This window comes from Pseudophryne corroboree, chromosome 12, assembly GCF_028390025.1.
Source record: "Pseudophryne corroboree isolate aPseCor3 chromosome 12, aPseCor3.hap2, whole genome shotgun sequence".
NCBI classification, from domain to species: domain Eukaryota; kingdom Metazoa; phylum Chordata; class Amphibia; order Anura; family Myobatrachidae; genus Pseudophryne; species Pseudophryne corroboree.
The window spans coordinates 37,593,685-37,605,262 of NC_086455.1; the positions used below are offsets into that span (position 1 = coordinate 37,593,685).

Below are 11,578 nucleotides of genomic sequence, written 5' to 3' on the forward strand. Positions count from 1 at the left end.
AAATTCAGCTGCCTTTCTAAGAACCTCAGGAGAATAGGGGGGTGGTATATAGACAGCCATGATGAGTACCGACATAGCATAGACTTGACATTTTAAAAAGACGTATCTGCCCCACTGGTCCAGTTGGACCCGGTCAAGGACAAACGGGACCGACCTTCGAATCAAAATGGACACTCCCCGGGAATGTGACGTATGGGTGGAGTGGTATGCCCATCCCACCCACGGTTTCTTGAGAGCTAGGATCTTTGCCCCCACTAAGTGGGTCTCCATGAGGCAAATAACATCTGGGGCATACTGTTTAACATGCCGTAGCACTAGTGAACGTTTAACCTTATCGTTCAGCCCCCGGACATTCCAGGATAGAAGTTTAAGTTGATTAGAGGCCATAAGTCAAGACATGATAAGCGATATGGTCGGTCCCACGTATCCCCGCCAGGCCCTCAACATCCAAACCCACTGTAGCAGTAGTAGTCAATGAACTCATAGTGTCTGCAACACGTACAAGAAAAGAAAAAAAGAAAACAAACATCAAAATACAATCCCCCCCCTTCTGTCCCCCCACCCTGTATACCCTCCCAAACTGAGGCATACCTTCCCCCATTAACCCGTTCCCCTTCAAGAAGGAGAAAAGAAAACTAAAACAAACTAACTTAACATTAAAGGGCAATGAATAAAGTGACCCAAAGACAAAAAGCGTAGGTCCCCCTCCCTTAACTAGGAAAGATGAGGAGATCCCACCCCGAGCCTTAACCAGAAACATCAACGAAAGCAGAAAACAATCATTGGCAGGAGCAATGCAGTATCAACCGAGTAACGTACTGCAGCATGAATATCAGTAGAAAATACCAGCCTAAGCATAACAATATTCATCATACAGGATCAGGAGCAAGCGCCCGTCTGGCCGGGGCCCATCGGTCCAACCACCGGGCAGCGTCCTGAGGTGTAGCAAAAAATTTTGATTCTCCGTCTGCCACCACCCTCAGCCTAGAGGGAAACAGCATCGAATATTGTAGGTTAAGTTCCCTGAGGCGTCGTTAAATCGGAACAAATTGTGCACGATCCTTTTGTACCTCCAGCGCAAAGTCAGGAAACACTGAAATTTTAGAACCATTCCACAACAGGGGCCCCTTGGTACGTGCCAGAGATAGGACAGCATCTCTATCCCGATAGTGAAGGAATTTCGCTATGAGTGTGCGCGGCGGCGCTCCCGGCGGCAGCGGCCTGAAAGGGATTCTGTGGGCCCTTTCCACCGTGAAGAATGGCGTAAAGGGATCAGCTCCAAAGGAATTTTTCAACCAGGATTCCACGAACTGTTCCGGGGAGCTACCCTCCTCCTTCTCCGGGAGCCCCACAAAACGGATGTTATTCCTTCTCAGTCTGCCTTCCATATCCAGCATCTTGTTTTTAATATCGGACAGCTGACCATCCATAGCGGTGACACGGGAGCTAAGCGGGGGGAGTTTATCCTCCAGCGTGGATGTTCGTGTCTCGACCTCCCCGACCCGCTCTCTGACCTTTTGTATATCGTGATGAATTATGGTCAGGTCAGCTTGTACTTGGCCTATCTTGTCGGATAGACGAGATTCACTAGCCGCCAGGGCTTCCAACACTTTCTGCAGCACGTCATCAGAGGCATCGACGGATGATGTCGATTGACTAGGGGACCCCGGTGACGGGGCGTCCCCACTCCCCTCCGATGCCGCCGCGCGCCCCCTAGGAGTATGCGAGTATTGTGCGAGTCGTGACGCAGCTGATTTATGATGATTCCGCACCATTTTGTAGATATCTTAGAGTAGTGCAGAACCAGAGATTCAGAGGATATCAAGCAGCAGCCCAGAGGTTATGTGGAGCAGATTAACAGTGAGGTGTGCACACACTGGAATCAACAGGACACAGTCTCAGCACCTCAGGCACTCATATATAGCTGAATAGTGCAGTTCCAGGGATGCATGCAGGGGAGACCCCTGATAAGGAAACCCGACCCTTATATTAACTGGGGCTCCCAGTCCTAGGCCCTCCAGCACCCAGGTCACACAGGAGATGCGAGGGGGGGATGGGAGTACCTCAGGTTGCAGATGCACTGGAAGGAGCCAGGAGAATGGTGAGCAGTCCAGCACCTTCTTCCCCCAGGAGAGGGGGGGGCCGCGGGTGGTATATATCACAGCAGCTGCTAGCAGACGTGGAGGAGAGAAAGCCACAGGTTCCCGCAGGGTCTCTCTGCTGTCCCCCGGTACGAGCGGCTCAGTATACACACGCGAGGCCGCGCCAGAGAGCCGGGGCCGGAAGTCCCGGCGCCATCTTAGGTGTGAGGAGAAATCAGGGGAGACAAACTTCGGCGCCCCGCTCCTCCGTAGTCCGCGCTCGTCCGGCCGCTCCCGATGGCTCTGCTGCTGCCCGGAGCCTTCCCCTATCAGCCAGGGTATTTTGGGCTCGGGGGGGTCCACTCAGGATATGTCTTCGGATATTCAGGAGTGGAGAGCACTCACGCCGAGCTGCTACTCCATGTCCCGCTAGGCCACGCCCCTCCCTCCCAATATGGTAATTACTTTGCGGGTGCCCTACTAGGTGCCTCTGCGGGTCCACCAAATATCGTTCTTATGGCGGCGGTAATATATTACCTGCCTTGTTTGACAATTTATTTCCGAGTGCCGCCGTAAGAAATAAATATATATATTTATTTATTTTATATATATATGGGCAGTTTAAGAGAGGAGGGGCCTTCTCTGTGGTCCCCCTCCTCTCTGCTAAGCAGTAGACTCTGCGCAGGCCTTCAGAAGGGTGTAGTATGACTGGCCGGCTGTCGAGATCCCGACCGCCGTAATGTCAGCAGCCTGGCCGAGCGCAAAAGAGCCCCTTGTGGGCTGGCTGCACTCACCACGCTGCGGGCACACTGCGCCACACTATTTATTCTCCCTCCATGGGTGTGGTGGACACCCCAAGAGGGAAAATAGTTGTCGGTATTCCAGTATCCCGACAGCCGGTATATCGAGTGCCACCCCTTCAGAAACATGGCGCCTGTTCCCAGAGACAAATGGTTACTGTATGTATATATACATTTTTTACAAACTGTAGCACCGCCCTATTGTTTGTTTCGATTGTTCTGGAAGGGGCTACATATGTGACAGTGCAGATCATAAATGACAGCGAGGACAGACACATCCCTGGCTCCCCCATCCTGGTGTTATGAATGCTAGATGGGATTGTTCCATATTAGAAGACGTGAGTCTCAGTCACACCGATTGTGACATGGACCCAGGGGGTTATGGAAAAGGTCCTCTCCACGAAGGGAAACTAGACACTAAGCATGGTAGCGTCTAGTTTCTCTTCGTGCTAAGGACCTTTCCCATAATCCCCTGGGTTCACGTCTCAATCTATTTGGAATAGTAAAGTGTGGCGAGCGAAGCGAGACACTGAGCCGAATGCGTGGCGAACGTCCAATACTCCTGCCCTCTCCTTTTGTCACGTCCAGGTTCTTAGCACGAAGAGAACATAGACGCAACCCGGGCGGTATAGAGACCGTCCACCAGTATGTCGCGGAGTGATGACGTGTGTAGTCGGCGACCTCCTTCCCGGCGTGTTTCCAGGAGGACAGGTCAGGGGCATCGCTGCGTTCCCGGCTCTCATTGCATGTGAGTGAGATCTGCTGCTGCTGATTTGAGCAATGCCATTATTTGTATTATATGCATGGAGTACACAGCTGCAGGCGGGGGCAGGGCAGCCCTGTAGATCCAGTGATTACCAGCAAGATGGCAGGGCTGATCTTCCTGGTAAAGAGGATTACTGAACAGTGGGTAATAGGATCCCTGCTTCTGATTGCCAGTGATGTGTGTAAATAAATGTAGTTCCTCAAAGTCATAACCTGTCCCATAAAACGTAATAATGCTACAGTTCTATTACCCAGCAAGCTCACAGGGTTATAAATGTTTCAGCGAGTTGTTTATTTGTAAACACGCACATTTGATTTCTGGGTGCACAGTGGAGCGCTGACGCTTTTGGAGCGACGTATCGCTTACATCACGCAGTGTGTACCCAGGACATGCGACAGACGACGGTGTAATGGTTAGCATTACTGCCTCACAGCACTGAGGTCATGGGTTCAATTCCCACCATGGCCCTAACTGTGTGGAGTTTGTATATTCTCCCTGTGCTTGCGTGGGTTTCCTCTGGGTACTCTGGATTCCTCCCACAATCTAAAAGTATACTGGTAGGTTAATTGGATCCCTAGAAATTAACCTTAGCGGGAATGTGTGTACGTGTGGTAGGGAATATAGATTGTAAGCTCCACTGGGACAGGGACTGATGTGAATGGTCAAAATACTATATGTAGAGCGCTGCGGAATATGTGTGCGCTTTATAAATATCTGGTAATAAGTAAGTTTGACGTGCTGCACATCAAACCAAGCGTCCGTCGTTAATGTAGGACGGAACATGGTCCTTCTAGCCTTCATTACATTCACCCCAGTGTGTAGGGACAATAATTTGAATCCCTGTCACACCAGTCTGTACCCAGCCTTAGCTATTTCTCTTGGGTTCCTTTGAATCTGTTTGTTTTTTAATTTTATTTTTTTCATGTTACTGATTCACTAAAATTACTGATGATAAAAAATAATTTACAAAGCAGTATACCTATAAACTTAGGGGTCGGTTCAGTTATCCTTCCTCCGCAGGTGAGGCTGTATGCCGTACTTACGGTAGCTCCATATTAGCCAATTTTTGTTTGCAGTCACATAGGACCCGGCTGCATACATAAATCTCTGAGATCGGGCCGCAGAGGGTGTGAGGTGAGCTCTCCCTGCAGCTAATTGGATTGACCCCTTAATAAGAGGGGGGCATTACAATATTAGCAGTTATCTATTGGTCGCAGGTAAAAATAAAATCAGGAACCATGCCAGTGAAAGTGTTTATTGCATAGCAGCTGTTAGGAAGATCTCACTGTTTTTAATGATCTTCAAACCCTTATTTCCACTTATATATACATAAAAAGTAATGCTTCCAAACGTGGAATCACATTTCTGTGTTTGAGATTTATAGCCCAAACAGAATTATTGAAGTAGAAAGTTTAACTAGCTATGGTTGTAGGATGGAGCCAACCCACTCTTGACGGGTGGTATTCATGTGACCGCCGGTCAGCTGACCGACAGTCACATGACCTCCTCCACCAGCCCGATGGGTCACAGTCCCGATGGTCGGCATGCCGACCAACAGGGACTATTTCCACTCGTGGGTGTCCACGACACCCATAGAGTGGGAATAGAACCCGTGGCGACCGCAGGTCGCCACCGAGCCTGCAGCGTGGCGAGCGCAGCGAGCCCGCAAGGGGCTTGCTGCACTCGCCCCTCCCCGCCGGGATCCCGGCGTCGGTAAGCTGACCGGCGGTCAGGAGACCGCCGGTCAGCCGTACTACACCCCTCTTGACATGCAATGTTCCTTTGATCAGCTGGATTGCCCATTTACACATTTCAGACAGACCTCTTCCCCCCCCTGCTAATATGTAACCTCTGTCCCATTTCATATGACTTTATTCACTTGTTGTGACGATACACGTGTGACTGGCTAGAGGATGACAACTAGATCGATTCAGCAATTTGCAACATGAACAATAGCTTGACGAACAGTCTACTTAACAATGTTCTTTTGGCAATGGATCTCTGAAACAGGAGTGGGTCTCAGTCACTGTTATTGTTACATAGCTTATAGTTGATTCATGTTTTTTATATTTTACTTTTAGTTTTCTCTCTTTAGTTTTACATTTTTAACATCTAATAACTAACTTTCTTAGGGGATCTATGTACTAAGACTTGAAGGGGTCGATTCTATTCGGCAACTAATGAATAGCGCCGGGAATTAGCTCCCGACGCTATTCAATTCAGCAACTAATTACCTGCAATTGTCGGGAATTCTTCTCTCATCCCCGGGGGATGAGAAGAGAAACCCGACAAAAGTGCTGCCTCGCGGCCGGCGCGAGGCTGATTCTGTCGGGGAATCAGCCTCGCGCCGGGGAGTTAAGTCGGAGAATGCCCGTTCTCCCGACAAAACTACCTGTTTTGTCGGCGAGAACGGGCCATCGCCGACGTAACTAGTTGCTGAATTGAATAGCGTCGGGACCTAATTCCCGGCGCTATTCATTAGTTGCCAAATAGAATCGATGTTGAAGAGAGATAAAGTGGATGGAGATAAAGTACCAGCCAATCAGCTCCTAACTGTAATTTTTTTCAAACCCAGCCTTTGGCATGGAAGTTAGGAGCCGATTGGCTGGTACTTTATCTCCATCCAAGACTTAGTAAATAGATCCCAAAGTACCAACCAATCAGTTACAGGCTGTGTTTAAAAAAAAAAAAAAAAGAGTTAGGAGCTGCTTGGTTGGTACTTTATCACTGTGCTATTTATCACTCTCCAAGGCTTGATAAATATCTGGACCTATGTTTATGATACTTTTGGTATCAGTTATATAATAATAATAATAAATTAAATGTGTGGTTATCTCTTATAATAGAGCTATCAGTAGCATAGGTATAACACCACAAAAAGTGCATGTGTGATTATCTCATGTACAGCTCTGACGCCCATGGGGTATATTCAATGCAAGTCGGAAACTGCCGTCTTGTCGGAAAGACGACAGTTTCTGACTTTTTTTTTTTTTTTAGGTCGGAAGGGGTTCCGACCTATTCAATGGGTCTGCCTTTTCTCCGACAAGTCGGGAATTCCAACCTGTCGGAAAGCATGTGGATCAGCAAAATCCGCGTGCTTTTGTTGGAAACACTGCCAAATCTGGCAGGTTTCGTCCGTGTTTCCGACAGTGTCATTCCGACTTTAAAAAATGTCGGAATGACGTTGTTGAGAGAGGCCAAATCCTGTCGGATTTGGCCGATCATTGAATACTGCTTTGTCAGATCCTTCCCGGTCAGCCATACCACACCCTTTGAATAGACCCCCATGTCTGATCAGAAGGCTTTAAAAATAGATCTCGTATCCTTCAAGGTTTCAATTAGGGGAAAAGGCATCTGGACGCTTAGGAGAAAAATGGGTATAAAACAGGCCAGGTTTTATGGATATCCATGCTTGACCATAGGTGACTTAATTAGTACCTGAGTTTTTTTGACTTAACCATCTGTTCTCAAGCATGATTATCACTAAACTCTGGAGTGTTAGTTTGCTTCAAGGACTGTGGTTGGGAAACACTGGTGTAGATGCTATTGTGTCCATTCTTGGCCCACACATGCCTACAGCACCAACACATAAAGCTGTCATTATTAAAACTATATTATATGAGTACCATTATAAATAATGCACTAATACATTTCTTTCATTGTTCTTCTACTTCTATGTACAGGAGAATGCATGAAGATTCAATGGCTTTATTATAGTGTTTGGAGACTGGGTGAATTTTCAAGTCCTCCAACAAATGATCTCCATTCAATGTGCTAAGTGGAGACAGAATGTCGTTACATCTTAAGATGATCCATAGACTCAACTTGAGCAAGACGTACCAATGGAACAAAGCCATTTGTCCTCTATTGTATCCCTTTTTTTACCATCCCATTTCACGGCTACATGGCATGCGTTATAAAAGGCCTAGTGTTGCTCCGGATAATACTCCGTTTTGGAAGAAAATGCATTTTAACTTTGAAGATGGAGTTAAGAACATTAAGAAACACTTTGGTCTGCTGCTAAAAGAGGCGTCTAATCATCTCCGAGGGCCAGGTGGAAAAACGCTGCAACAAGACATTTTGGAACAGACAAGTGTAATGTGGGAGTTTAGAAATTCTGACGATTTACAGAAGTGGGTGGTGTCCTCAGACTTGGAGATAGGTGGCAAGAGCAAGGCGTTCCTGAAACTTGGAAGCAACAGCCAGACAGCTCTGTTCTATGGAGTCCTTAATTCTGCAGTGCCGCGCGATGGAGAAACCAATTTCAGCGGATATTGTACGATGAGATCAACGCCTCCTATGGTGTGTATAATGTCACATTTTTACCAGTGATAATACTCGTTGAGTAAGAGAAATGATTCTCCAGCCAATCGGCTCCTGTCATGTGTTCAGCTCCTAACTGAGAAATGACAGTTGGGAGCTGATTGGCTGGGGCAGCATTTATCACACGCAACACATTTCATCATTCACAACAAGTTTTATCACTTGTTAATAAATGGGCCCCCGATATCTTGTAACAATGTGGAGATTATTTCTCCCTGCTTCAGGCTGTAGCCATATTAAAGAATCAGAATCAGCTTTATTGGCCAGGTATACTTGCGTATACTAGGAATTTGTCTTCTGTTTGCTATTCAACAGCCAAGTAGGTAACAGATAAGCAGGTGTGTGTGTGTGGCAAGTAAAGTCATACAGATAGGTATACCGTAGGGACACAAGTGAGTTACATGTATGTCTAGTCAGTCAGGAGTTCAGCAGGCGGACCCGCTTGGGGAAAGAAACTTTCGAGGCTTCTGGTGGACCCGGCGGGGACGGCCCTGTAATGCCTGCCTGAAGGAAGCAAGTTAAACATGCTGTGGCTGGGGTGTAACTGGTCCTTTACTATCTTCGTTGCCCGCTTTTTAGCTCCGGACAGGTACAGGTCCTGGACTAAGGGAAGGTAGGCCCCGAAGATCTTCTCTGCGGTTCTGACCACCCTTTGGAGCCTGTATCTGTCCCTCGCGCTGGCGGAGCCGTACCGTACCATTATCGAGGAGCACAGTACCGACTTCACAAACGCGGAGTATAAGTGGAGTCGGTACTGTGCTCTTCGATACTGGTAAAAGCTACATTTCTTTACACCCAGCGGTATATTTACTAAAGTGTGGGTTTACAAAAGTGGAGGTGTTGCTCATAGCAACCAATTAGATTCTAGCTATTATCTTCTATAAGGTGCTAGCTAAATTATGAGCAGGATTTGATTGGTTGCTATAGGAACATATGAACATTTTAAAGAGAGAAAAAAAAGGTATAAACTTAATGACGGCAGCACTCTTTCCCTTCCACAAGAAAAATATTTGTTCTTATTTTTTAATAGCAATATTGATACTTTATTAATACATCATATAAAATCAAGAAGAACGTTCAATACCCATATGTGATGTCAATTTCTTTAATGTCATCACATATGATGTATTATATGTCCCCCCTGTTATATAGGGGTCATGTAGAGTGAAATATAAGCATTAATAGAAATAGAGTAACGTGTAGAAAACAAAATTAAATATTGTGTAAATAAATGTGATTTAAAAGAAAATGCTTGTGCACCATCTTTCTTCTGTATATTAATTTTACCTGTGATATTTCAGATTTGTTGTTCTGCTTTTAAATACCACTCGATTGTTTGTTTTTAGCAGTGATGTCTGTTGGAGGTTACATTTGTAACAATGTTTGCCTAATGTTTACAGATTCATCCTTCAGTAGTTATAAATGTAGCTGGAATTATCCAGCATTGAGAAATTACTATCTGGAATAATAACTGGGATTACACAGCATCCAGAAATTAGGAATACATTTAACAATCCAGCATATAGAAAGCAGGAATATATCTAATATTGCAGGGGTGTCAGAAACCTCTCTATAATGCTACATGAAAGAAACAAATGTAACATTTATAACTACTGAAGGATGAATCTGTAGCAAACATTGTTACAATTGTAACCTCCAACAGACATCACTGCTGAAAACAATCTAGTGGTATTTAAAAGCAGAACAACAAATCTGAAATATCACAGGTAAAATAAATATACAGAATAAAGACTGTGCACAAGCATTTTCTTTTCTATCACATTTATTTACACAATATTTTATTTTGTTTTCTACACGTTGTTCTATTTCTATTAATTCTAATATTTCACTCTATATAATATATATATAATATAATACATATAATATATATATATAATATATATAATATAATACATCATATGTGATGACATTAAAGAAATTGACATCACATATGGGTATTGAACTTTCTTCTTGATTTTATATGATGTATTAATAAAGTATCAATATTGCTATTAAAAAATAAGAAAAAATATTTTTCTTGTTGAAGGGAAAGAGTGCTGCCGTCATTAAGTTTATTCCTTTTTTCTCTCTTTTAAAATTTTCATATGTTCAATGAATCGGCGAGCAGCACCATCTATACGTGTCTCACGATGAAACATTTTGTTTTATTAATATAAAACATCATGTAATAAATATTCCCTATAAATCATCAATTACTTAATAATCTGGTGCGGGAGTATCTCAAATTCAAAATGCTATAGGAACATGTCCACTTTTGTAAATCTTCAAATTAGTAAATGCACCCTGTACTCTAAATAACACGGGATAAAAAAGAGGAAGATTTATCAAATCTTATGGGGATGTTGCCCTTGGTAACCAATCAGATTCTACCTATCATTTATCTAGTACATACTATAAAATGGTAGATAGTATTTGATTGGTTGTCATGGGCAACACCTCCACTTAGGCTCTTTAGAAGGTTTGGTAAATATTCCCCCTAGTATTTTACACAAGTCCTGGTGTCCTGAACGTCCCCCACTGAAGTAGGACAATAATAAACCCTAAAAAATTATTGGGACTTGTTCCCTGTAAGTGGTAAATGTGTAATATAGACAATAGTCTACATTAGGTATAAATGGGATATTCGGGTAACAAGAACAGAAAGGCCAACTACACTGGAACATACTGGATAATGATTATACTGAAAACGGATACCCCAATATCTATTATTTATTTATTATCAGTTTCTTATATAGCGCAGCAAATTCCGTTGCGCTTTACAATTGAAAATAACAATGATATAACAAAACTGGGTAATAAACAGTCATAGAGGTAGGAAGGCCCTGCTCACACGCTTACAATCTATAGGGAAATAGGCATGTATACACAAGGATAGGTGCTATCTATTGCATAGATATTCTATATTTAATAGTAGTGCTTAGACTTCCTATTTATAGAGTTTAGGAGAGCTACCACTGGCAGCTAGTTATATCATGGAACAGTATGGAGAAAAAGAACAGTGTTGTCCAAGGATGGACGGGAGCTGGCATTTCATTGTGCGCACACGAAAAGGAGGGGGTGTGGTCACAGCTCACAGAGGAATCCGCGAGTCACGGGGGCCTGGCCTTGCAAACCCCCCCACCCCTTCACCTCCATCCCTATCTCTCTGTATGCCGGGAGGCTGAGCTGCTTGGCCAGCCCCGGTTTCCCTGTGTTGCCAGCCCGGCCCGTGAGCCCTTCTGGCATAGGCTGAGCTGCTTGGCCAGCCCCGGTTTCCCTGTGTTGCCAGCCCGGCCCGTGAGCCCTTCTGGCACTTGCCAGAAGTGCCAGATATGCAGTCCGACTTCAACTTTTATTAATAATACTCTAATAATAATAATATTATTTTAAAACCCTGAAAAAAAGAAAAGGAAGGGGTGTACACAGAATAGAAAGTGTCCTTTGTACACCGCTGCTTATACACATACTGTATGGACCAATTACATTTTATTTAAGCCAATGTAGAATACTTGATCACAAGCATAAAATTATATGCACACTTCATATAGTAAGTAGCAAGGATAAATAGGAGTGGCTTAATGTCATACCAATATGTAGCACTGTATAAT

At 44.5% G+C, this 11,578-nt stretch overlaps 1 protein-coding gene across 1 annotated transcript in view; it reads left to right on the plus strand.

The window, feature by feature from the left end:
• The first annotated feature begins 3,395 nt into the window (after window positions 1-3,395).
• The window catches only part of NDUFAF1 (NADH:ubiquinone oxidoreductase complex assembly factor 1), a 42,775-nt gene continuing 34,592 nt past the window's right edge, over window positions 3,396-11,578 (plus strand). The window contains exons 1-2 of the mRNA XM_063947346.1: window positions 3,396-3,629; window positions 7,331-7,949. Coding sequence (XP_063803416.1) covers window positions 7,437-7,949 — 513 coding nt within the window. The 5' untranslated portion in view covers window positions 3,396-3,629; window positions 7,331-7,436. The remainder of the gene's footprint in view (window positions 3,630-7,330; window positions 7,950-11,578) is intronic.